Genomic DNA, 25,976 nt, shown 5'->3' with positions numbered 1-25,976 from the left:
GACCCGTGATGTCAACGGGTCGGGTCAGCGGTTGAACCGTGATGTCAACGGGTCGGTTCAGTCATTGACCCGTAATGTCAACGGGTCGGGTCAAGCCTTGACCCGAACTGGTGGGCGGGTCAGAAAAGGTCAACCCGAACCGTAAAAAAAACCAGTTCGGTTCGGTTCGGGTCACTGACCCGCCGACCCGTTAAGGAACCCTAGTTATGATCGCGAAGAGGCTCTCCACCTTTCACCCAAGTCCAATGCTTCCCATCAGAACCTAAACGATTGATTTTAGTTTCGTCACTAAACACCACACGTTTCCAATCATCTACAGTCCAATGTTGATACTTCTTTGCAAACTGTAGACGAAGCTTCTTGCGTCTTGGTGTCAATGGAAGTGCGTTTGGTTTAATTCGCGATTCAAAACCACATGCTGAAAGGTGATTTCGGATGGTTTGGGCGGAAATAAAAGTATTTTCTGCTGCAAGCTGTCTTGCAGCGTCAGCAGCAGTAGTGTAAACACCAGTGGCGAACTTGCGCAAGATGAGCCGCCCAAGATTAGTGCTGATTGTTGATGGGCGGCCATTGGCAGCATTAGACTGAATGTCTAATTGCTTAGCAATTCGTCCAATCGTTCGACGTGAAACGCCAAGAGCAGCTTCAATAGTCCGTTGGGACTCTCCACGTCGCAAACGTACTTCAATATTCTGAGTGGTGGTGGTGGGAATTGACTTCATGTTAGGATGGTTGCTAATTGCGAAAATCGTTGGTAATTGGTGAAGAGGATGGGGATGAATCACTTGATTTCGAAAGGGAAAAAAAGAGAAGGCCTTGTTTTGATAGCGTCCATGATTTTGAAGAATTTCGGACAGCAGTCACTTAGGAAATTCGCGCCTGCCAATTTTTTTCCATACAACTCAAAAAAGTGGGGCAATGACATATAAAATCAAATCGCCCATAACTTTACAACCAGACATGGGAACAATATGAGTAAAAATTCATTCGAAAGGTAATTAAAAGGGCTTTTATTTAAAAAAAAGAAAACTGTACTTTATTATGTAGGAAATTACGAAATTAAATAAAACGCACATTTTTTGCAAACATTGCCCCACTTTTTTGAGTCACTGTAATTCCTACCTGCGCCATCTGTACACGACCACTGAAACTGAACTGCCTCTGTACCCCGTTACGATTCAAGGTCATACCTTCCTCGCAATGATACTGTAGATAGTGGTGCCAGCGATAACTATGTGTCCTCCCGCATGGCCCAATATGCGACGAAGACTGAAGAAACTCCAACACGCCTGATCGAAACCGCTGGTGGTGACATCAAGACCATCGACCAGAAAGCTACACTAGATATTGATCTGAATGGTTATCAAAGCTGCTTAAGTGCCAACATTTTCGATACAAAATTCGATCTGATCTTGGGACAAACCTGGTTGCACACCATGGGACCCGAACCAAATTGGCGCACTGATGTCTGGTGTATCCGCGAACATGGTCAAGAATATTTCCTCACTCCACAACGTGGTGTTTCCTCAAGACCGTATTTAGGTTATCTGATTTCCGCTAAACAAGTCGAACAAGATTTACGCCGTCATAATGCCGATTGTTTTCTGATTCATTTCAAGGCCCCAGACAGCGCACACCAAGACCACGACACGTTCTGGCAAGAGATGGTTAAGCAGTTCAACGATGTATTCCAAGATGGACTGCCGGGCCTCCCTCCTGACCAATCGGTTCAATATGTAATCAATACGAATGATGCAAGCCCTGTCAACCATGCCCGGTACAAAATGAGCCCTGCTGAATTAGATGAACTAAAACAACAGCTGAAAGAACTCCTCAATCTCGGTCTGATTCGACCAAATGCTTCGCCCTGGGGTGCCCCGATGTTATTCGTAAAGAAAAAGGATGGCTCGATGAGAATGTGTATCGACTACCGTGCTCTGAACAAGGTGACCGTTCGTAACAAGCACCCTTTGCCCCATATCGATGAATGCTTGGAGCATCTGCAAGGCGCAACACATTTCACTAGTCTCGATCTAAAAAGTGGATACCATCAAGTTAAAATCACACCTGAAGATGTACCGAAAACCGCCTTTAATACATGCTACGGTCAATACGAAGTTTTGGTCCTACCTTTTGGTCTAACGAACGCTCCACCCACTTTTCAGCAGCTTATGAACGAGGTCCTTGGTGACTGCCTGGATGATTTCGCGTTGGTTTACCTGGATGACATCTTGATTTTCAGCAAGACTGAAGATGATCATAAGAAACATGTGCAACACGTTCTGGAACGACTACGAGAAACCAAGTTGATCGCGAACCTGAAAAAATGCGAATTTAACTGCCGCGAATTAACTTTTCTGGGCTTCAAGATTTCTGCCGATGGTATTCTTCCTGCCGACGACAAGGTGAAAGCGATCAAGGACTGGCCAGTACCGACGAACGTACAAGAAGTTCGCAGTTTTATGGGTTTGGCACAACATTACCAACGATTCATCCCGGGATTTGCAAGTTTGGCTGCCCCAATTACGGACTTGACCCAAGGCGTCGGACTGAAAAAACGACCCATTGTTTGGAATGAAAAATGTGAAGCCAGTTTCCAAGCCGTCAAAGACAAACTCTGTTCAGCTCCCCTGTTGCAAAGTCCCAACATGGATCGCCCGTATGTTATCGAAACTGATGCTTCCGATTTTGGTGTTGGTGCAGTCCTCTTGCAACCTGACGACAACGGTATCCTCCATCCACTGGCCTTCGAGTCTAAAAAATTCTCTAAAGCGGAACGTGCCTACTCTGTCCAAGAACGCAAACTCCTGGGTATTCTTCACGCATTACGTACCTGGCGCTGCTTGGTCGATGGCCGAAAATATACAGTATATACCGATCACCTGCCTCTCAAGTATTTCCACACACAGACCAAGCCCACTCCTCGTCTAATTCGATGGATCTCCGAATTAGAACTCTTTGACCCAGAAATCGTATACAAGCTGGGTAAAGAGAATGACGTCCCCGACCATTTATCACGACGTGATGGTGTTGAAAGCGAACTCGATGAAAAGTCCATGGAACCTGAATTCTTATACGCCATGCACCTACCCCATCCTTCAGACTGGCCGATTTTCTACCGTTTCGAAACTGACAAGATTCCTGATAATGCCCGCGAGATTGTCAACCGAAACCGCGAATAATTTGTTGCCCACGACCATGAGATTTTCCGCAAGATCCAGATGCCTGATGAGTCCCTGATAGAAGTCCCTTTCCTCGAATTCTCGAAACGTGCCAAGACTGTTACGAATACAGTATGCATGAAGTCTTTGGCCACTTTGGACTGAAAACCATGATGGACCTTTTGAAGACCTGTTTCTGGTGGCCCAATATGCGCAGTGACGTTGACAAATGGATTCGAGCTTGCCCTGCTTGTCAAGTCAATCAGAAACGAACCAAAAGTCCCCGCGATGTGATGCGCCCACTCGATGTTCCCAAGCCTTTCCAACGTTGGCACCTTGACTTTATTGGTGAATGTCCGACCACTCTCAGGGGAAACCGTTGGATTCTCGTGGCTGTCGATTCTATGACAAATTGGCCTATCGCTCGTGCTGTCCCGAAAGCCTCTGCCGAAGCCGTTGCTGATTTTATTTATGAAGAAATTGTCATGAACTTCGGTTGTCCCACTGAAATTTTGACTGACCATGGTGCCAATTTCAAAAGCAACCTCATTTCTGCCTATCTTGCCCGTGTCAAGACCAACCACAAGCTTACCTCGGCCTTCCACCCTTGTACAAATGGTAAATGTGAACGCCTCAACGGAACCATTAAGAGTTCTCTGCGCAAGTATATCAAAGGTGCCCTCCATCGTTGGGATGAGTTCCTCCCTGCTACCATTTGGTCCTGCCGTATCCGCACTCATGCTACCACTGGGTATAGTCCTTTCTATCTGACATATGGTCATCATCCTGTCTTACTTGGTGATCCGCTACAGCCGTATATTGAGCAATAATTATTATTATTAAAAGTTATTATAACTGTTAATATTTATAATGATTATTAAAAAATAATGTTTATTATATTAAAATATTAAAGTTATTGTGCCTCTTACACAAGCGTAGTGCAGTGTAACTTGACCATGGGTGTGGTTAGAATGGCATGGAGGTATGCCAGTTCTAACGTCTGAGGTTAGAGGGCGTCTTCCCTTTTATAGATAAAAAACGTTACTCATTGACAAAGCTACTATGGCTGACGAACGCACTATAGCCGATATTACTTCCCGCGAACTCGAAGCCCTCGGTCAAGCTCAAGCTGCTGCAGAATTTCGCATGAAAGCTGTTTCCTAACGCGACAAAGAAAAATGGGATGCCGCTGTCAAGCCCCTGAGATTTGAAATTGATGACAAAGTTTTATTGATTCATGAAGGACGTTTCAGTTTGGAACCTCGCTTTAAAGGCCCGTACATCGTAATCAAGACTAGTGACGACTATGGAACCTATCTCTTGGAAACTCTTGCTGATGAACGTTTAGACTCTTGGGTTCATGTCGACCACCTGGCTCCAGTAAAAGGCGATCAAACGGATACTGTCTGGTATGATCCTCGTATCGCACGATCCGAATGGCGCGCGGCTATCAGTAATGATGTGTCCACCGACTCTTCCACGACCCTGCCTGTTGACCCAGTTGATCCCGTGGCTACCACTCCTCAATTTTTGCCGCCTCACGTACCTGACCCGGTCGATCCTGCCACGTTATCACCTGGCTCTGTACCGCCATTGCCTGCTGCCCCAGACTTACCGGATATTTCTGCTATGCCTCCTACCACGCCCAACGATATGTCAACCAACGACCCTGATACGATCATCAACGATGCTGATCAAGCTGAAGATATTGCCGCCGACAACCCTGATACCGTTATCAACGATGCTGACATTTCTACCGACGTGGCTGATATCCCTATCAACGATGTTGATCTCGCTGATGCTTCTGAAGTCTTCGTTGACGCCCTTACCCATGACGACGCCGCATCTGACGAGTCTCCTGTACCGCTTGCTCCGCCTAGCACTTCCTCACCCCAAGTCGCTCAATTTCCGCTCGCCGATTCACTTGTGTCCATTCCCATTGCCGATAATGCTACCGACCATAATGTCGAACTGCCGAACGCTTTTGAAGTTGAACGAGGATGTACAACAAGCTTAGGGAGGGATAATGTCGAGCTGAAAAACATTCCGGTTCCACAGACGCGATCACGTGACGTCAGGAATATCCCTCCTATGGTGCACTCAGGCAAAAAGCGCAAAGTCCAGCCTCTTCTCCCGCCTCGGCAAAAACAGCGAAATATAATTCCGAGACTTTATATGATTGGTCGACGCTATCCGCGTATCCCATTGGCTCACCGCGATTGCCGCTAGGCTTCGCTCCGCTTCTCACTCACATTGGTCACTGCTTAGCTTCTTCTTTGAAAACTTTTGATTGGTATCGCAAGCAAACCAATGGATACTTCTTTATTATTTTTAGAGCAGATTTCATTCAGTATAAATATCAGTAGTTTAGACGTCTGAATAAAGATAACTTCTCTTCTGCATTCTGATCTGTTTATATCTTTGATCTCTTTATTTTATCTTTGATTCAGCCTTTTTATTTCGTGCATATATCGAACCAATAGGGGCCAGGAGATATATCGCGATCTGACATTTTGACACGTCCCAAGTTGTGTGTTGAGCCTCAAGTCTTTTCTGCCGGTTCGGCCCGGATTGTGACGTTGACTTGCGGCAGTTCTGGACTTACTCCGAAAATGACCCCATGATTTTATCCTTATTTGTTGCTATAGATAATCCCCCATAGATTTTTGTTACTATATTTGCTCCGCCGTATATAAAAAGGAGAATAGAGCGAAATAAAAGAGGCAGTTTTTTTTAACCTCATTGAAGAAGTACTATCCTCATACCACAGTGTTAACTTGAGATCCCTGTCCAGTCAAATAAATTTTTATTTGACTGTATACGCTAAGCAAGTACCTGCAACTAAGAAATATCCCTCAATACAAAGAATTGAGCTTTCGCGATAATTGCAACAAGCTACCATGACTGAGAAGTGATAGAACTGATTTGAAAAACGGAACTATGAACTGGAAAAGGACTGCGTCGGTTGCTTCCTGTTGTCGAACGCCTTCTTAACTCTGCTAATTCTCTCACTCAAGTACTGTACGTGTCATTTTGGTGGAGAAGCTGGGCGGCCACACAAGTTATCACTGTATTGCCGTACTGTACTCTTTTGCCTGGTTCAGTTTTGATTGTCATTGCTATTATTTTATTTAATTGATTCTGTATTTTGTACCTTGATTTGTTTATTGTGTATTTCGATCTGCCAAGGTGCTATTTTGTGTTTTTTTATTATCATTTCATCCTTGTGTTCCCCTGTGAATTTTGTATCCACCCCTGATTGGAAGTGGCGTGTGGCGAGAGTTTTTTAATTATTTCCATTTTGTTTATTTTGTGTACTCAACCCGGGGTATATTTGAATTCTGGGTGGTAGTTTGAACTGTCATTTTTTTGATGAAGGTGACCGACGTGACGAACAAGGCCGATAATCATGCACTGGAAGCATTTCTAGCAAGACCGGATCCATTTAGTGGACAACCCGAGGAAAACCCATGGTCCTGGCTACGTGCCATCGAACGCATTAGAAGGGGCTTGAATACTCCCGATCATCAGATTTTGCTAGTCGCAGGGTCGTTGTTGAGAGGACCTGCTGGCTCTTGGTGGGACGCAAACGAAGATTTTACCACTACATGGGACGAATTCAAGGATAAATTTTGCCAGCAATTTGCAAGCCAAGATCTACATGCCGAATGGTGGCGGCAACTTCGTGAGAAGAAACAAACGGGAATCAGCATTTCTGAGCTGGCTATTTTTCAGCAAGAGCTATTCCAAAGGTTAGATTTACATGATGAACATAGAAAGGTGGAGATTTTTTGCGCTGCCTTGGATACAGAATTGGGCCTCCTGGTGGATCACGCCTCACCCAATACCTACCAAGCAGCAGTCACCTTGGCAAGAAGAGAGGAAGGCCTTCGCATTAAATATAGTAGGCAAGCGATGCCCAAGAATCTGGAGGTTAACCTTTTGAAACCAAGAAGAAGTGCTTATGCCGAACCAAATTTCACCAACGCCATGGATGCTTTAACTAACAAGTTCAAGGCCTTGCGAGTTCACATGATTGAACAGAGTCGACAAGGTATGAGCGGTCCTAGTCGAAGCACGAGACATCAAGACAGTTATCCAGATGGCCAACCGAGGTACCCTCATTCAGAGTTCCGTGGCCAGTGTTTTTTGTGCCAAGGAGTCAGCCATAAGGCGCACCACTGCCCGACGAAACAAGAACAACAGCCAGAGTCGGGAAAAGCCATGAGACAGTAGTGCCCGAGGAGTCTACTGTCTCACAAACTCCAGAAAACTCCTCAAGTAAGGCGGTACATCTAGTGAAGCCTGTACAGGGTGTACATGTGTGGTCTAATAAGGGACGGGCTCGTTCCGAAGAAGATACTCTAAATCCGAAGAAGAATACTGTAGGACTATGGAGACCAGAAGTGAAAATCAAGTTCCACAGGTGCAAGTTACGAATCAAGGGACCTCATAGATGGCTGGCCCCAGTGGAACAACGGCTACGAACGAACTTAAGCCAAGAAAGAAAAGGACGCCACCAGGACGCTTACCTGTGAACATCGATAAGTCTCCAATTTGAGACCTATTGACAACTACTGATGCTCGTATGACAGTGGCGGAGCGTCTTGCATTGGATAAAGAAGCCGTCAAGCAATTACAAGAAGGTTTACGATTCCTTCATAGAAGGAAGCCCTGCAATGCTCGAGACAAGGGGAAGGCGAAGCACGACCCCATGGTGGTCAATTTGGCGCGACCTGCAAGTGAATCCGACGAATCAGGTTATTCGGATGGCTCTGAAGGTGAATCAACTGATTCCTATTTATTTGATATAGATACCGAAAGTGAAAGTGAAACCGAAACCGAGAGTGAAAGTGAAGAATCTGATATTGGTTACCCCTACGACTACAAACGAATGGACAAGAGCACGCCACTGATGGTGAAGGGTCACCGCATGCAAGCTGTTGTGGACACTGGCACTAGTGTATCAGTGATCTCGAAACCATTGGCGAAACGACTAGGGTTACCTTTCAACCATGATAGGATGGCTATCCAGATGTTAGATGAAACGAGTTCAGGTGCCATGCGAATGTGTCCAAATGTACCTGTAGTTATCCAAGGAAAGTGACGTTCAGAGCATTGCACAGTTCAGGATCGACCCTCCGATCTACTCATCTTGGGTATGCCCTGGCTGGAAGTATCAGTGACTCAAAAAAACGGCGCACAATATGCAATTTTTTGCCGTTTATACATTTTTCTCAAGATCTGTTGATGGGAAAAATCTGAAATTTAGCCTGAATAAACTTTGATAGTTTTTTAAATACATGTCAAATTTCATGCAAATCCAACCATTGGTTCCTGAGTTACATGCGCTTGAAGTCAGCCGGTCGGTGCGCCGTTTTTTTGACTTTGCCAAAAAATCGCCGAAACAATTAGCGACCACAAAACGTATTAAATAGTAGCTCAACATTTGATGATGGGAACGATGTCAAACTTTAATAGAATATACTAGAGACAGTTCTGAATAACTACGAAAAAAATGGTGTCATTTCATTGAAACAGAGATATAGGCGAAACAAAACGATCGGTCGGTTTCCGAAAAGAATAAAAATTGTGGCGACCTTAATTTTATATAAAAAATAAATCAGTATCTCTATAACAAATGATCAGATCATCTCCATATTCACCATACACATTGTTCACATATTTGTTATAATACATATAAAAAAACAGCTTGAAAGCATGCATAGATCTACAGATATTAAGATTCTTAACATGAGCAATAAAATGAAGCTTAAAAAACTTACCTTTCATGGTTTATTACCATTTTGTTCACCTCCTTTGGCTTGAATAACCGCCTGCAGACGTCGTGGCATAGATTCAATGTGTTTTATACACATTTCCTTGGTTACTTTTGTATACCGAATGTGAGAGGTTCGACGCTATAGCTTATCAATGCTAGTAGGGGCTGTATCATATGTACAAAGCTGAGCTTTCAAATAATACCACAAGTTTTCAATAGGATTGAGGTCAGGTGAATAAGGAGACCATTCTAGCACATCAACATCATGTTCCTGCAGCCACTGTCTGGTTAATTTTGAGGAGTGTTTAGGATCATTATCATATTGGAATATACTGTAATGTCCTGAAGAGTCAAGCCATAATGTGATAATGTCTTGCCCAAATCTTCCTCTAGGATTCGACAATAAATTGTAGAATCCATGCCACATCAATTTTTGTAATGTAGCCAGGGCCCTCAGCAGTGATACAGCTCCAAAGCATAATATTACCACCACCATGCTTGTATACATGATTGATATTATGATCGCGCAAAGGTTCTCCATCCTTATACCAGGTCCATTCCTTTCCATCAGATCCCAATCGGTTCACCTTGGTTTCGTCACTGAAGATCACTCGTTTCCAATCATCTACTGTCCAGTGCTGATACTTTTTGGCGAAGGCAAGACGAGTTTTCTTACAATTAACTGTCAGAGGAAGTGCGTCAGGTTTTTTGCGGGACTGATAACCAGAGTTTTTAAGATGGTTACGGATGGTTTCAGCAGATATATGATAACCATCCGCCTGTAGCTCCCTAGAAGCATGAGCAGCGGTACTGTATTCACCAGAACTGAACTTGCGCAGTATGATGCGGCCGAGATTAGTGGTAATTACCGATGGCCGCCCATGTGGAGCATCAGTGCTGATGCGAAATTGCTTAGCAATACAACCAATTGAGCGTCGAGAGATCCTCAGTTGTCTTGAAATAGACCGAATAGACTCCCCAGAGTTCAAACGAGCCTGAATATTCTGGCGGGTGGTAGAAGAGATTGCTGTCATGTTGGTAATTCAATTCAAAATCGTGATGAGTGCTAATTAGAGCGCAGATGAGGGTAATTGCAAAATCAGGATGCAGTAGAAAGGATAAAAGGTCGCCTAACAACGCCTTTTTTTTTGTACTAAAGTTGGAGTGCATGAATAAAGTGACACTGGTGGGAAAAAATAATCAGTACTCACCTTACAAAGGTGAAAAATTCATATGTAATTTTTCTCCTATGATTGCGTTCTAATGATCTACTGCACCTAAAAATCTGAAACTTTACATGAATGTTACCATCACAACTACAAGCATGCAAAAAAAATTTGGAGTAAATTGAATCAGCAGTTGTCGAGAAAACAATACAAGAGGTACAGCAAAACGGTATCTTTTTATCGTCCGGAAATTGACCGATCGTTTTGTTTTGCCTATATCTCAGTCATTTTCCAATGAAATGACACCATTTTTTTTCGTAGTTATTCAGAACTGTCTCTAGTATATTCTATTAAAGTTTGACATCGTGCCCATCATCAAATGTTGAGCTACTATTTAATACGTTTTGTGGTCGCTAATTGTTTCGGCGATTTTTTGGCAAAGTCAAAAAAACGGCGCACCGACCGGCTGACTTCAAGCGCATGTAACTCAGGAACCAATGGTTGGATTTGCATGAAATTTGACATGTATTTAAAAAACTATCCAAAGTTTATTCAGGCTAAATTTCAGATTTTTCCCATCAACAGATCTTGAGAAAAATGTATAAACGGCAAAAAATTGCATATTGTGCGCCGTTTTTTTGAGTCACTGTATTGTTGTTCCTCTGTCGTGGATGAAGAAAATGATCGCTATGTGGCGGTAGGTAAGGGGGGGCAAGACCCCCGGGAAAAAAGAAAAAGAGACTGTACTACTCTGTTGTCCATTGAATACACAAAGATTTATACGCACATCAACTAAGTCTTACCAAAAAATCAACCGCTTATTGACAAAAGATTAGAGTACCATCAAGCGAGACCTTTGGATACACAAATTCGAGTGCGGAGTTCTGAATATTGCAAATGGAGCATCCCATTCCAAACGCATCTTTAATCAGCTACTATTCCCACTAGCCTCAGATTAACAACAAACTACAGACCGAAAGAGCATAACTTTGTGATCTTTAAGATCAACAGGCGCTATTAGTCTACATAATTAAAATTTTTGGGAAATCAGCGATTTTGTAAATCACATGATCTACACTAAGTTATCAAGACCTGTTAAACCTTTTTTTCATCTTTCAACCATGCCTCGCTGCCCACTTTCACGATAATAGGCGAAACAATTAGCAGCAAGATGCCGTTTGCGCCAGTTGTGGTTAAACAGAGTATCGTCGTCTTTTGAATAAAAATGTGAGTAGAGCTCTCTTTGAAGAAAAGTGGTTGATGATACGACTGGCGTTCTTCTGTAGCATCATTCAATTTGGTTTTTTTTTGTCAGTTATACTGTATATGTCCTTTCAATTTCCAATGAATTGAATAATATATAAGCAGACATGCTTCGATCTATGAATTCATGCATCAGTGGGGTGACTATTGTTTCATCCATGGAAAACCATATATTTTTGTCTTCAATTTTATCTTCCTTCTTTTGATTTTCTCTCTCTCTTTCTGTTTGCTTGATAAACCCTCACTATCATTGTATCAAGATCCCATCCGCATCCATCATCCAGACCATTCTTATCCCGTGTACCTAACTTGGTTAAATTGACCACCATCCTCAAAAAGATAAGCGTCGAGTGGTCTACCATCGATTTTGCTCCGGCAAAACAGACTTACCTCTCCTTTACTTCCATCCTTCTTCCAGCTTCCGGTTTCCGTTTTCTTTTCGCCTGACAAGTTCTGGATACTACAAGTTGACTTTCTCTCGCCATCCATCCATCCATCCATCCATCTGGCGAAGTCGGATGACACCAAAGGCCATCGTCGGTGGTGTGCTCTTTTTAATCAGCAACGCTTACGTGTTCTCTTCATGTTCCTCTCCTTTGGATTGCTTCTCATCATATGGTATTCGAGATGTTTCCCGATTATTTATTTTGTAGTTTATAGTTTGTATTTTGTATTTTATATTTCATGTACATATTCTTTTCGCAGTCTTTTCCTCTTTTTTTCCCACAGGGTTTTTTATGAGGTTTTTACTGACGCGACCATTGTTTTTTTTTATCATCATGTACTTTATTTGTTTCTTTCTTTTTATTCGGGGGACTCTCGATATCTGGAATCCAACTCGAAGTTACCGTCACTTTTGGCCACGTCAATATTTTTTGCCTGCTCAAGCTGACACCACCGATCCATCGCTTAACTGTCCCTGGAAGCAATTTTATTTTCCGCATCGAAGAAGAAGCTTACCTGGCGGTCCGTATCATCTTTTTTTTTTGTCCGGTTCACCATTTGGTTCAAAGGCAAGTCTAATTTTTTTTCCTTTGCTATGATGTAATGAACGTATACTAATTCAAATTTTTTCAATGTCATATAACCCAAGTCGTGTCAAGCGATCAATGGCTATTGCAAACTCAAATAACAAAGGTAAAATATCTTGACGAAAATTTGAATCAATCAAAGAGCTTACTAACTCATTTTTTTAAATACCAACATACCCACACATCTTTCTAGATCTATCATAGCCTGGGCGGGATGGAACTGAGGGGGTCATCCAGTGCTGCTTTGCGCGTGTTCAGAAACAAATCACGACGTAAGGGATGCCATAAGGTTGTCATTAATATACCGAAGTTCTGTCAAGAGTTCTCGCCCAGGTTATGCCGTGTATGCGTTAGGCTTTTTGTCTGACGAAAGTCGCTCAATGTAAGAGGGCGGCCTCCGTTGGCAGGCGGCATCCATTGCACAGCGGGTGTACGGCTTGTTAATTGTTATTTTAGCAAACCGAGTGACAGCATAAAACTACAATTGAAAGCCTCTCATATCGGGCCTACTATATTAAACAGTTCAATATCTATCAGAAATTAGGAGAATTGATTCAGAAAGTCCACGCATTTGCTCTCGATAAGTTTTTCAGCAAGCTTGTGAAGACCAAAGCATCCGCTGGTGCTGTAATCCGCCAAGAAGCATGCCTTTGTGCAGTAAGACTTCAATATAACATACCATACAAACATAATTTAGTCCAACACACTATGCAGTTGCCGTTATCTATTATATCAAGAAGATGGTGTATCGATTTCAATGAAGGAGAAGATGGTAGTATATCTGCAAGAGTAGAATGACTTCTCAATAATATGATTACTAGTTCTGTTGATTACGGCAAATCTGGTTATGCAAGAACCCATGTCTTCCAAAAACCGAGAACATGATTTGCAAAAACCAAGCATGGTAAGATGCAAGGAACTAATAAATGATACTATCATTCAGAATATTAACGGACTGGTAATACATAAGCAAACAAGGAAACTCGCGAATGGCCTACAGAAAACAATGAGTCTGTGGACCAGCAAACACTGAGTAATAATGACGAGCTCTCGAAGGATAATGATCGCGATCACTTACTTATACTTGCAGAAACGGATGGCGAAGAAGACCAGCATGGTGCAGAAGTCTCGATGTGCATGGCATCTTTGAAGGTAGTGATCTGCTGTGTTAATTTCCATTTTCTATAACCTTTCAAAAGTTAATAATAACTTATTACAGACCCTCTTAATCTGGTTTCTGAAGAACAATTTTCGCCTTCCTTGTGGCCTGCCCTTGATTTCATCAAGGAGGTTTTCGATTCTATTTAATCCGTGCAAGATAAAAAGGATCTAATTGACGAGATCACGAAAGCTGCGAAGGCCAAGCAGACCAAAAATCTCCAGCATGTTTTGCCTCCTCCTATCGGCCTCAAGAATAAAGGACGACCTAAAGGAACAAAAAGGCGTCAAATCTTGTACGGGATAATAGCCGAGAAAGAGGCCAAGAAGGCAAAGTTGGAGAAGAAAGCAGAGGAGAAAAAAAAAGAAGGAAAAAGAACGGTATGATTATGAGCTAGACATGGTATCTGCGTTGTTAATAACTTCCGTCATAACCACAGAGATCTGGCAGCCACATGAAGATTGTCATCAAGCCAATCAGTTACTTGACCATTCAAGATCCACAAAAGAAGAAAATGACGGTGATTTTGGATCCTGAAGGTGATGGTAACTGCGGATTCCGTTGCATTGCACATACTACCCATGGTGACCAGAATCGTGCACTGGATGTCGAAGAGGATATGTTGGAGTGGTTCAACAAAATATAGACGGTATCTATGAAGGTTTGTGCGAGACTAGACCTAAATTTAGCTGACATGCTAATGGATTATATACTAGGAATCGTGGACACGGAGGTTGTTGCCAATACACTGAACAACTTTGAACGATATCCACCAGATGATTGCTGGTTCAACTCCTTGGATTGTGCACAAATTGTTGCCAACGTTTACAATCGGGCTGTTGCTGTGTATTCCGAAACACAGGCCAATGTCTTGTATCTCCCTCTCCGATCTGCACCACCCGAAGCCTTCAAGCCAATCATGCTTTATCTCGAACAGATAAAAAAAAAAGCATAGGTATCTTATTGCCTTTGAAAACAAATACCGCAAACTGGATTGGCCATCACTTTCTCCCACCTACGAATCTGCGCAGATTGAAAATAGAAGACAACAGCGTTCTATATAAATAAAATACAGATAATACAGAAAGTGAAATATAGAAGTTTCACACGAAAATGTTGCAAGATGAAGGACGAAACCGAATGTCTGAAGAGGATTGTCGAAAGGTTTACTGTGACGTCACGCTAATTATATTCGGGTGGAAAACCGAGTGGAAAACCTAGTGTCTGTAGTATTGGCCTTTTGGATTTATTGAAAAAATGGTCCAAACCGACCACTCAGTTGAAATGGTGAATGCAATGGGATGAATAGCAATGCATTCACCAGGATTTCGCGATAATGTGAGAAGGGAATGTAATTTTCATATAAAAAAAGTTCGGATGTTCCCTTTAACAAGATGGAAGTACCAGTTCCCCAGATTTTTCTTCACCATATTGTTGATTACTTCAGCGTGAAGTACAGTCAAGACCGCTTGGGGGTTTAGACCCTTCGAGAAGCATCCTGATCTTCGATTCGATTTCTGAGGACAGCACACGATATTTAGCATAGGTGCTTGTGGCTTCGGGGATATGATGTTGTTTAGCATTCCACTTTTTGATGTACCAATCATCAAGCTTCTTTAGGCTTGGCTCTGATAAAGCAGCCGCACCCAAACTTTTGGCTTGGTTATTCTTTTAACCTTTTCTGATTGCTCATCGGCTTCTTCTTGCTCTTGAGCGGTTGCATCTTCTTGAGTCTGTAAACGCTATAATGTTTACAGATAGCTTCAAGTTATCCCGGTGGAGCTTTCGGTATTGAAGACGATGTTATGCTCTTTTTCGTAGACGTTGAAAGCCTCGCGAATCTTCTCTTTGGAAGAATACATCCTCTCATTGGTGACGCCATTCTCAATAACTTCGATGAGACAAGTAAATGTTTTAACGTGACCGAGTGAAGTGGCATTGTCAGCATTAGCGAAATTTGGACGTCGTTGGAGTTCATCGCGAAAAAGAAAAAAAAATTGAAATTGCAGTAGATCAATGAAAAAGAACAGTGTCCAATTTTTTCAGAAAGGTGAGCATGACTTCACACTATTTGAATTCGAGTGGAAACCGAGTGTCTGTAGTCTTGGCAAAGAATGACTTTGTTGTATTGAAAACGGCCGTACTCACTTTGGATCGAATTGGAGTGTAACAAGTGTTTCCACATCATATTGAAGTCTCAGTTTTTACTCTCGAACCGTCTTCAGCTGTTCGCGCTTGATGACTTCAGTAACATTCTCAGACTGTAAGTCTTTGCCCAATTTGGCCTCCTTCGGGTTTTATGTATGGACGATCTCGGTATGCAGCATAATTGGCGTGGTGAGCTCGATGCTAGGTGTGTTTGCAGTTTTTCCCTAAAGGGTTTGCAGATTGTTGTAGTTGTGTGAGCACTAGATACTGTGGTCAATGGGTATCAGGTCGGAGGATTATATCGCCCTTAAAAGCGGAAAGAAAAGAGAAAAAATCAGAGAAGAAAGCCGCGTGTCTACAGAAAATCAAGATACTGCACCATGAAGCAAGCACTGAATAAATAAAGAAGCGTACGAAGTTCTGCTCAGAAATAACAGGGTTTATATCAAAATTTTGCGTACTGTATGTTCTACTTCGCACATGTTTGTCCCATGGTCTACGTACGATGATAGGTCGTAATAAGATGATGACTGATATGTATCTTCAACGCTACTAACATCGTCTTTACTCTGTTTCGCTTCATTGAGCGGAAAACAAGAGTTCGTCTGAGGATCGTTAGATTATGGTAGTGTATAGAGATAAATGTAGTCAACCGCTGTAAGTTAGGTATTGATAGATGGAACTCATCCAAGTGTGTAGTATTATTGTCTATAATTTTAATCGGGATGATGCTAGTGTTTATTTATAATGTAAATGAAATATATTACAAAGTCATATAGAGGATGAGCTCGTACATATAACTTTCCACTGACGAAAATGCATACACATGCTACAGCAGAAACGCGAAATCCATTTCAGATGGAGGTTATGGACACATGTTATTTGCTAATCTAGCAGATCAACCATTGCTATAAAAAACAATTAATTACCATGTAGTCAAATAGTTGCGCTTCCTTGCGTACCTTGGAAAATCAGAGAGCCCGTGATAACAGACAATAGAACAATGGCATCCAATTTGGCGAAGGGCAAAGCACACATTGACCAGAGAACAACTGCATTCAATACTCGGGAGCCGATAATGATTTTTCCATAAATATCTGTCATTTGTAATATTATTTCAGCATATGTACTATAGCCAAAATCTGCATACTGTTTACATTACCTGAGATCTTGGTATTCAACAATTTGATGAGAGAGTTGATCACAAGAATAAGTCCGCCGCAAATAAGGAATGTTTTGTAGATAAACACCTTTTCGTCGTCAGACATTGGCATGTGTTCCTCAGCTCCCGCTCTTTTCACCCATCTGAGATGTGATGACGATTCCACAGAAGCTGCCTGCAACCCCGTTATAGCAGCTGCACCAAGGTAATATTTACAAAGTGAAAGGTAACCCACTGGTTTGGCCATGTCACTATATGCCGATAATCCTTCAGCTCGGTTCGTTATAGAGTCATTGATCCCTTTGACTGAGCGGCTCACGAGCGCATTATCGGCCATTGGGGTCCATGTCTCGGCATAAACTTCATCCACTGCTTTTTTCGCAAGCTTATGCGCAGGAGCCGATGGTCCGGTTTCATGCGCGGACGACGTTTCAGATGGTTCAGAAGAGGTGGCTCCGTGTTCCGTAGTGGTAGATGTGTGCTCTGATTCAGTGATCTTACCGTCTTCTTTCATTTGCTGACGATACACTCGGAGTCTAAGTCGAACCATACAGACTTCAGCATGGATTACTATATCATAGTGAGTGACCTAATTACTTACGTATCGATCAATGCGATACCAAATGCTACTTGACAAAGATGCAGAGGAAAATGAAGATAAACCCAAATCTGATGATAGTCGCTGTGAAGGAAGACCTCCTTATTGAAATCTTCAAAGTACATGAAGAAGAAGCCAAAAATGACAACTACCGCCATAAAGTTTGGTAATCTACAGAATTCGTGAGAACATCGAAAAAATTGTGTCCTGCATGTAGTACTTACACAATCAAGATATCGGTACCTGAGGTAGCAGCTAAGCCTATGAGACCCATCAGATTTTCACCTATAGACACGATGAAGAATTAGAGCTCCATTCATAATATTGCTGTAGCATCATTACCAAGTACAATCAAAGTGAGTAAACCGAGTCGCTCAGCTAAATGACTGGCAGCCCATGATAATGATTTATCACGCTCTACCAACATAATGACTACGACTTCCACAACCAGACCTGCATACCATAGGGCGCGATGATAGTTCTCTTCTATGATAGTCAATGAAGCACCCCATAGTATGATTGATACAATATTTGCTGCAACATATGAGGCCAACGGCACCCATGACTTCGATCGTGAGATAAGGGCGACAGTCAATACTAATGAAAAGAACATTAATTCATTGCACAACATATGAAGGAAACTTCGGCTACTAACCCACAGAATATTCAATGACGAGGACGCCCTTAAGTGCTGTAGTTACAAAAATATATTAATTCTGGAGGTCCTTTTCAAAACGCTGGCTGAAAACATACCGATATAACCGTAAGCATAACCCCGGGATGTCAGAAAGTAATCTGCCGGTCCAGCCATTCCAACTAAATAAATGCCACATCAGCAACAACGGAGACAACCCGCAAGAGGTATAACTTACTGACAGCACACATCTCAATGATTTTATAAATATGATGTACAACATCATCGCTAAAACATATACGTTAATATATTGTCATACCACAGAACCTGATACTTGACAGATGAAAACTTACGTGTCAAAGCGAGCGGTGTACCTTTTTGATATAAACTGTTACTGAAAACGCATCCAACGCAATAAATTACAAGTGCACTTACAAGGAACTAGAAGCCCAAGCCCACCAAGTAATGACAAACCATTGCGCATACAGGCCTAATGAAGCCCAATCCTTAATCGCCACCGAGTGGGTAAATTCCGTCAATGTTGCCACAAAAAACAAATCATAAAACAGTTCCAGCCATGATGGTGCCTTTTCTTCTCCAATATCGGCACTCAAATCTGGCTCCGGATGTCTAAGCCTCAATCTGTCAGTTCCTCGCTTCGGATCGAGATATTGGTTGAAGAACCCTACCGAAAAAATGGTCTACGCGTGGTGTGCGACGTCGAAGCAGCTGCATGATGATGGTACTGCATGGGCTTGAATTCCACATAGACATTGGAATTGAATTCAATAATGTGATTGTTCGGATTATGCTCCAAGTGCTCGTTACTGTTGCCTGCGTGGCGGGCGATTTCCGCCTTATGATGGATTTTGATAGAGAACTCCCGTTTTGTTTTATATAAAAAAGCAGTGAGTTTGTCGGTATCGTGGATGCCGTTAAACTGTATCCGTTCTTGAGGCGTCAGGTGAATCTGGTTGCGTTTTCCGTTTACGTAAATATGGGGCTTGTTGATACAATTCTTGTGTCACATACCTTTCGAGCGAATTGTTCTGCTGTGTCATGATCCAGAACAAAGTTTTGGTCGCCGCGCAACTGTCTGAAGTGTACGACTATGGATATTTCAGTTCGAAAGTCTAAACCAGGAAATATCATGTTAATTCTTACCGATCATGTACGCTTCACTTGTGGAAGGCAGTAAGCTATAAAATGAACTGGGGTGAATTTCTTTTCTATACGAACGATGGAAATGTTTAAGCGTACCCATGAGCGTCATTTGGAATACTCTGTTCGCCTTTCCATCGGTTTAACTCTTCATCATACTCTTGCCGACGCCGGCGATGTGCTTGGAGTTGCTCCATGGGATGAGTAAATACGTCGCCGAACGTTTCATCGCCGTGATGATATGATGGTTGGCCAGGGAACTTCGGTGTTTTCTCGTTATGAAAATCGATATTTTGCATTTCCACGTCTTTACCATCATCAATTGTTTCCTCTTCCATATCAAAGTTGATAGACCGATTCAATGCCAAGAATTCTTCTGTGTCATCATCGTCGTTTTTCCGAAGGGCAGGTGGGCAAAACCGTCCGCCTCGAAGGGTGGGCCCGCGCCTCACTGATCGTCCAACGGTAGGTTTTCTGTTTGCACTCATGCTTTGACGTGCTGCAAAGAAAAAGTGTGGAAGAGCGGAACAAGGTGATTAAAAGTAATAATGACAAGAATGAAGTATTTAACGACTCCCAAAAATAATAAAAGGGGCTGCCAACCGTCGACTAGTTGTGTGAGATGACAATCTCCGCAAGAAAAAAGATTTCCTGAAGGGGAATAGCCGATCGCTCTTGGTCGATCTTCCCAGTCAGTTCCGCACTGTACGATGGCAATCATTTCGTTGCACATGCGTCAATGATTTGCAACTTCTCAACATACTCCGACTGATAGAAGATAGATTGCAGAAGAACCGTCTATATCAGGACGATCGATGCGAAGGCGCAGCTGACGCGCACATAAGGCAACACAAACACGACTCAAGTGATTACAACCACTGGACCGATGCTACAGATTAAAAGTCAGGCAGATAGCTTGGGTTTGACGCTGCGTGTAGGATAAAATCGAGACATTCAGCAAGCTGCAATAAGTTAATTCAAACTAAACAGATATAGAGTTGTTACGCCGAATTTGATGAAGTAAACCCCCTGCCTCACTTTAGATCCGGCGAGCAGCACCAATTTTTTTGGTTGATTACAGCAGTAATTAAAGGCATTACTTCCCTTTAGACTTGAAAATTAAGCTTCATCCCTGCAACAGGCCATCTCACTTAAAAACAATGCACCCATGTTGGGTGAAACTTTGGGAGAGAATGGCCTCTTTACCATGGTGGTTGCTTCTTCGGACTAACGCCTTGACAGCTGTCGCTTCTGGTAATGGTAAACTATTCACCATTAGTAAGTCTTCCTTTTGCAATGGTCGTCCATCGCAGAAATTCGCACATGACATTCTATGAGTCTCAATAGCATCACTAGTTTTACGAGCGCTAAAGCGCGTTCTTGTTTCCACATACTGGAAGATGTAATTGAGTGACTAACAAGTATATTTTTGATGAGGCACATGTATGTTCCTGGAAGTGACATGTGACACACAGCTAAGCCGACAATTGAGCCCCAAACAAATCGTGATACCGAAAAATCCTTGTTTTCGAATCAAAAATACAAACATTTTTGCAGCTTCATCAATAGCTCTTCAAAAGCCGAGGGCATGAACACGCGTTATTGCGATATGCATTCAGATCGAGGAACCTTCGAGGCCACAAAGCGACCTTCCTCAAGCTAGTAATTGTATGACTGAAGAGTGTATGCTATTCTGGATTTGTTTTCGTTTTATACGAGCATTGATCGGCGTTTGTAATGTACCGGAAGCAGCTCTCGATCGCAGCCATTATTATACCCTATACATATGGGAAAGTAATCGTAGCCCGGAAGTCCTTGAAACGCGAACCAGCTTTTTGTTCGACGCAAGGAAATTACTATAAAGGACTACCACGAGAATGTTATACAGTGGCATAATACTCCATTGCTTCATTTGTGTTACCTGGTTTTTCCGTTCTGTATCTGTACTGATTCTTTAAGTGTTCCAACCCCCCACCTCCCCAGTCACCTGCCCTTCTCCAACTGTTTCTGATGGATACCGATCAAACACCAAGTCCTGAAGTCGCTCTCGCATCAACAGCCTCGCTTTGTTCGGCGGAGCTAAGCAAACTTAAAGATTTGATCGTCCACGTCTAAAATGCAGCATATCTTACAACGATTTCATCCGTTACCCTAGTGAGCTCAGTAAAATCATTTTGCGCTCCTGTTCCGTTTGGTTTCGCTTTTTCCTGGAGCTCGTCCTTACCTCGAAAAATTTGGATACCATGAACTCGATCCGTGCATGTTGTCTTTCACTGCCATGAACTCCGTGCTGATTCTGGAGTTGGTGAATTGCTTATAACTGAAACCGCCCTGATCGCACTTCATCAGAGGTTTTTTCCCTCCATCTAATCTACTGCCATTTTCCATCGCCTGGCTGTCAAGATTGGATGGAACAAGGCTACTTGTGAGGTCGTTGCCGTGATGATTTGTGTGACCGTATTAATGATCATAACCATGAACTTTTCGATATGCTCTAATTTAGTCACTCTATTTGTCCCCACCACCACCAAAAAAAATTATGTCCGCTTTAGATCATCAACAATCACCTCGGTTGATAATCTATTCAATTTCCAAGGGCGTACAACTTGATACATCATACATGAAAAGTGGCTAATGAGATTCATGAAAATCTACAATAAAGATTATTTCGTAGAGTTTTCTTTCAGACTTGATCCTTCCACGTGCCGGGAATTACATATTAGACTTGAGACCAGCTTCTGTCAGTAGCTTTTCCAGTTTGCCGGATTCGTAAGCCGAGCGTAAGGCATCAGATCCGCCAATGTGTTTGCGATTCACAAAAATATTAGGTACCGTCTTTTGGTTTGTTAATTCCGCTAATGCTTGTTGGATCTCGGCACCACTGGGCTCATCATTTAATTCCATAGCTTTATAAGGCACATCCAAATCGTCGAACAGATCTTTAGCGCCGATGCAGTATGGACAATAACTTTTGCTGAAAACCTATGTGAATAGCAATAAATAATGGGACAAGACTGTAAACCAATCGCAAATACATACCATAACCTTATTATTGGCGATGCATTTTTTAACTAAATCTCGGATTCCTTGACTAATCACACTCATGTTATTTCAGGATTTGAAAGAAAGGTCTCCTTCGCTCGCCTACACAACTGAAGATTTTGAAGTCCAAGTTTAGTAGCTGAATTGCGCTTTTTGAATTTGTGGTTATTTTTGGCTCACCTGGTGTGTATATTTGGCCAAAGATTTTGGATTATCTTGGCGCATTGTCTTCTTCCTCGTCGTCTTCATCGGCACCTTCGCCAGCTTGATGGGTGAAGATAACTGGCCTGGCTTGTCCCATGAATTCTGCAAGTGCAATGGTTCGCATATTTTGACTTGCGTTCACGTCACGATTCCAGGTCTCGTTGCAAGTCTGGCATTTGAGGACGCTGTGAAGCATCGTTCTGCCGGCGCTTTACTTTTTGTAGAGTTTTCTGGCCACAGAAGGAGCACACCTGGGAGAAAAGAAAAAAAAAAAAAAAGGAAAAGATGAGTAAATCATGGTGCCCTTATTTCGCATCTTCCCTCTCACATTTTCATTACTTACTTGGGACGTATTAAACTCGTTGATCTTGAGTAGCATCAGCCGTCCTTCGTACTTCGCTTGCTTCAACAGTCTTGCCAACCTCTTCGAGACACCATTGATCTGCCGTTCATAGTGGTGTCGAAGGCTGCATTGCCGTAAGCAACGACCGGAAGGGTTCCATTGTTGGTAATTCGGACATTTCGCCATTTTCTATCAAAGCATAGGTGAATCACTTTCTACCAGATGCCAATTTTCGGTGTATTACTTACTGCCGTGGAACTCCTCCCTCAGTCGATGCAGACGCTTGTTGCTGTTGTCGGCGACTTTGTGCAAGCGTTGTATACTTCTTTCCGTCTGTGACGAAAATATTGACTATTTCGGGGTTCACTTGTTGCTATCTTACGTAACGCTTAAAGCGTAGTTTCCTGATTCGCGACCCATAGAAACGAACAAGTGGATCCAATCGCTCGAGCACAGACTGGACAAACATGGTAGGGGATTCCATGTTCGTGACCTTGGAACTTGCTATAGTACGCTCGAGATCCGCCACATCATCGCGTTCTTTCCATTTTATGATGAGGGCGTTCGCTTGCTTGTAATACGCCTTGGTCTAATATTCGACTGTGGCCATCTGTCGAATTTCGTGCGGAGCATCCACTGGCCGCTGTTGAGCACCTCAATGGGTCCGACGTTACACCCATCGCTGGGACGGGGATAACACCCCACAGGCGCACAAATTTCAGTTCCTACTCTTGGAAATCATTCTCACCAAGATCAGGCAAGGATCCATGAGAGCGCCGTCTGCGGAAGAAATGGACGTTACATCCATATCCAGCAGTCTCACTCACATCACCAAATCCCGCCTCACTATTACGAAATGACCTTTTAGTAAGTAAGAAAGAAAACATCATTTACTGTAAACTCACCTTCCACATCGAAGCTTTGTCAAATCGAATGTATATTCGGAGCAACCTCCGATATAGTGGGTGGGCAAATGTGCCTGGGGAAGCAACATCCTCAAGATAGGCTCTGTGATGTTATGTTCTATCGTGTGAAGGATGGCACTGACACCAATTCGAACAAGCATCGTTGATTATCAACAAAGTGTACGTCTGGCTTGAAGTAGTCGCGCTCGTTCACTTGCTCGCCCTCTTCAGGAATTCAGATATCTCAACGAGTTGCGGATCTGGCTTATCGTTTCGCTTATTATCCGATCAACCGTCTCTCGAGACTATGCTCCAGAATAATACCAAAGGAAATCACAATGGGTACATCGTTTGTTGATCACGGCCTAATACTTTGGCTAAGCCTACCTCGACGGCTTTTGCCCAGTGTCGCATTCTCGCGAAGACTCCTTACCACGGCATAAGCGAACTGCATCGTCACCTTTACCTGGACATCCCCGGCAATGGCTACTTGCTGACGATTGTACCCCTTCATGTAGGCATTGTTCTCGTGCAAATCTGGAGGAATACCTGGGGCTCCCAGCAAACGTGGTGATGTTCAGGCGGTTTTCATAGGAGCCTAACCGATCACTAGTCTCTGACTACGATGTCAGCACTGCATTGTTGGCAACGTCACTGTGCTCCGCAGGAATGTTGATTGAACGCAACATTATCGGTGGCTGGTAACGCAAGAAGATGGTAGTAAACCAAGCCAGCTTGGAGACATGGGATTTGGATAATTCCTGTTGAAAAAAATAGAAAAAGGGTGTCACTAACATCCTGGATACATGGTTCTTTCAATATTACCGGTGCGATCTCTCGAATACGAAGCTGTAAATACTCGACATATCGCGACTCAAAATTCTCGACAATGTTGCTTGTAAAGGTCTTCGCCATGGACTGGTTTCGCAACCGGCTGCAGCCACCTGTCGGAAAACGCTCCAAGTACGATTGATAAACTCGCTGCAGTTCGTCTTTCGGGAGATTTCTGCCCTTGGAAGTGGTGTCTCCCCCGAGCAATACTCGAAAGACGTTGCAGAAAAAGGTCTGCTCGAACATGATCGCTGGCTGTGCGTCGCTCGTGGCGAGTTTGTGTTGGAGGTAATATATGACGAACAGCGTGGATTTAATCATGACGATACGGTTGAAATCCACAACGTTTTCGATAGCAGCTAGCAACCGCTGCTTCTGCTCATCATCAAATCGAGCAGCGTCGAAAGCCGTACTTTCCGAATCAACTCTTCGGGCTTGCCGCTGTAACGCTCGTTGCTTGGAACATGGTCAGGGCAAATTCTGGCTCTCGAGTTCCCGTGGGGGTTCTGTCGCAGGAATCCGGTCTCCGCTGAGAACATAGTACACCTTCGGCCCCCAGGGTCTTTTGTTGCTTCTAGCCGCTGCTTCTGGCATCGCCTTTGCGGGCTATTATCTCGGCGGACTGCTTGCCTTTTCTGTTTTGACCAAGATGGGAAATAAGAAGAATTAAAAAAATTGTCAGTCTTAGTTGGTTGGGTGTTTCCTTACCAGCCGAGGGTTATTTTTTGAAGGCACACAAAGGAGACCGGCTGTCCTTGTTGCCAGGCTGATGGCACTTTCTACAAACCACTGTGAAAAGAAGATGTAAACATTTTCTAGGCCTCCGGAAAAAAGTTTGTCATACAGGTTCATTTGCCATTTTCGAGGCTTTGCCGCTCTTTGGCCCTTTTTCATCGCTTCTTGTACAGGATGTCCTCTCTTTTTTTTGGTCAGCTTCGTATAATTTACGGAGGCGTTCTACCGTGAATAGTTTATCCTCTTCTTCCCCTTCGGCAAGCGACATTGCATTTGGGGAAGGTGGCGATTGTGATGGTGATTGTGATGGTGCCGGCAGGCTAGGTGGGCCCGGCGGCCGCCTCGACGAAGACGCTACACTTGTTGGATGATATCGAGTACTTCTACTGCTTTCGATTTTGGCTTTTTAGAGTTTTGGGTCGGCGCAGAGGGTTTTGGGTACGAAATTTTGTACCCAAGATTTGAATATAAGAAAAATTGAAAAGCTTTGTAGCGTAAGCTTCTTGTGTAGATATGTATATGTATATGTATATGTATATGTATATGTATATGTATATGTATGTGTATGTGTGTGTGTGTGTGTGTGTGTGTGTGTGTGTGTGTGTATGTTTAGGGTTTGTTGTTGAGAAGAAAGGAACAATGAAAGTGTTG

The 25,976-nt window shown here is 43.0% G+C and overlaps 5 protein-coding genes across 5 annotated transcripts; 3 read left to right on the top strand and 2 right to left on the bottom strand.

The window, feature by feature from the left end:
- Window positions 1-4,223: 4,223 nt before the first annotated feature.
- On the top strand, window positions 4,224-5,508 carry BYT42DRAFT_606594 (uncharacterized protein; the record flags this gene model as incomplete). Its single annotated transcript, XM_051571152.1, has 2 exons — window positions 4,224-4,278; window positions 4,663-5,508. The coding sequence occupies 2 exons, from the start codon at window positions 4,224-4,226 to the stop codon at window positions 5,388-5,390; spliced, it is 783 nt and encodes a 260-aa protein (XP_051422030.1). The 3' UTR covers window positions 5,391-5,508.
- A 1,790-nt stretch (window positions 5,509-7,298) lies between these two features.
- BYT42DRAFT_577605 (uncharacterized protein) lies at window positions 7,299-8,304 on the top strand. Its single transcript, XM_051569192.1, has 3 exons — window positions 7,299-7,642; window positions 7,694-8,188; window positions 8,246-8,304. Exons 2-3 carry the CDS (start codon window positions 7,750-7,752, stop codon window positions 8,266-8,268), a joined length of 462 nt encoding a protein of 153 aa, XP_051422029.1. The 5' UTR covers window positions 7,299-7,642; window positions 7,694-7,749; the 3' UTR covers window positions 8,269-8,304.
- A 4,958-nt stretch (window positions 8,305-13,262) lies between these two features.
- BYT42DRAFT_646683 (uncharacterized protein) lies at window positions 13,263-14,676 on the top strand (the record flags this gene model as incomplete). The annotated part of the gene is made up of 5 exons (XM_051572688.1): window positions 13,263-13,307; window positions 13,382-13,436; window positions 13,494-13,555; window positions 14,002-14,223; window positions 14,279-14,676. 4 exons carry the CDS (start codon window positions 13,263-13,265, stop codon window positions 14,206-14,208), a joined length of 369 nt encoding a protein of 122 aa, XP_051422028.1. The 3' UTR covers window positions 14,209-14,223; window positions 14,279-14,676.
- Window positions 14,677-16,416: 1,740 nt separating this feature from the next.
- BYT42DRAFT_577581 (bacterial low temperature requirement A protein-domain-containing protein) lies at window positions 16,417-19,800 on the bottom strand. Its single transcript, XM_051569191.1, has 15 exons — window positions 19,365-19,800; window positions 19,269-19,303; window positions 19,137-19,213; window positions 18,794-19,074; window positions 18,540-18,734; window positions 18,458-18,478; window positions 18,343-18,392; window positions 18,224-18,286; window positions 18,126-18,161; window positions 17,813-18,067; window positions 17,695-17,755; window positions 17,474-17,641; window positions 16,873-17,408; window positions 16,673-16,807; window positions 16,417-16,618 (listed from the first exon to the last, which is right to left on the bottom strand). The coding sequence occupies exons 1-15, from the start codon at window positions 19,751-19,753 to the stop codon at window positions 16,596-16,598; spliced, it is 2,325 nt and encodes a 774-aa protein (XP_051422027.1). The 5' UTR covers window positions 19,754-19,800; the 3' UTR covers window positions 16,417-16,595.
- A 2,015-nt stretch (window positions 19,801-21,815) lies between these two features.
- BYT42DRAFT_418670 (glutaredoxin) lies at window positions 21,816-22,547 on the bottom strand. The gene is made up of 3 exons (XM_051563476.1): window positions 22,488-22,547; window positions 22,305-22,417; window positions 21,816-22,247 (listed from the first exon to the last, which is right to left on the bottom strand). The coding sequence occupies exons 2-3, from the start codon at window positions 22,368-22,370 to the stop codon at window positions 21,978-21,980; spliced, it is 336 nt and encodes a 111-aa protein (XP_051422026.1). The 5' UTR covers window positions 22,371-22,417; window positions 22,488-22,547; the 3' UTR covers window positions 21,816-21,977.
- Window positions 22,548-25,976: the final 3,429 nt, after the last annotated feature.

This window comes from Radiomyces spectabilis, assembly GCF_025331425.1.
Source record: "Radiomyces spectabilis strain NRRL 2753 chromosome Unknown BYT42scaffold_9, whole genome shotgun sequence".
Taxonomy (NCBI): domain Eukaryota; kingdom Fungi; phylum Mucoromycota; class Mucoromycetes; order Mucorales; family Radiomycetaceae; genus Radiomyces; species Radiomyces spectabilis.
The sequence above is the reverse complement of the archived record's forward strand: the minus strand, read 5'-3'. Positions and strand labels throughout refer to the sequence as shown.

Coding starts and splice junctions, on each gene's coding strand:
- BYT42DRAFT_418670 (XM_051563476.1), bottom strand. CDS start 22,370: ATGAGTGTGATTAGTCAAGGAATCCGAGATTTAGTTAAAAAATGCATC. Junction 22,248..22,304: donor TCGCCAATAATAAGGTTATG/GTATGTATTTGC, acceptor CTATTCACATAG/GTTTTCAGCAAAAGTTATTG.
- BYT42DRAFT_577605 (XM_051569192.1), top strand. CDS start 7,750: ATGACAGTGGCGGAGCGTCTTGCATTGGATAAAGAAGCCGTCAAGCAA. Junction 8,189..8,245: donor TTTCAACCATGATAGGATGG/CTATCCAGATGT, acceptor GTCCAAATGTAC/CTGTAGTTATCCAAGGAAAG.
- BYT42DRAFT_577581 (XM_051569191.1), bottom strand. CDS start 19,753: ATGAGTGCAAACAGAAAACCTACCGTTGGACGATCAGTGAGGCGCGGG. Junction 18,393..18,457: donor TACACCGCTCGCTTTGACAC/GTAAGTTTTCAT, acceptor TATATGTTTTAG/CGATGATGTTGTACATCATA. Junction 18,162..18,223: donor TTATGCTTACGGTTATATCG/GTATGTTTTCAG, acceptor TTGTAACTACAG/CACTTAAGGGCGTCCTCGTC.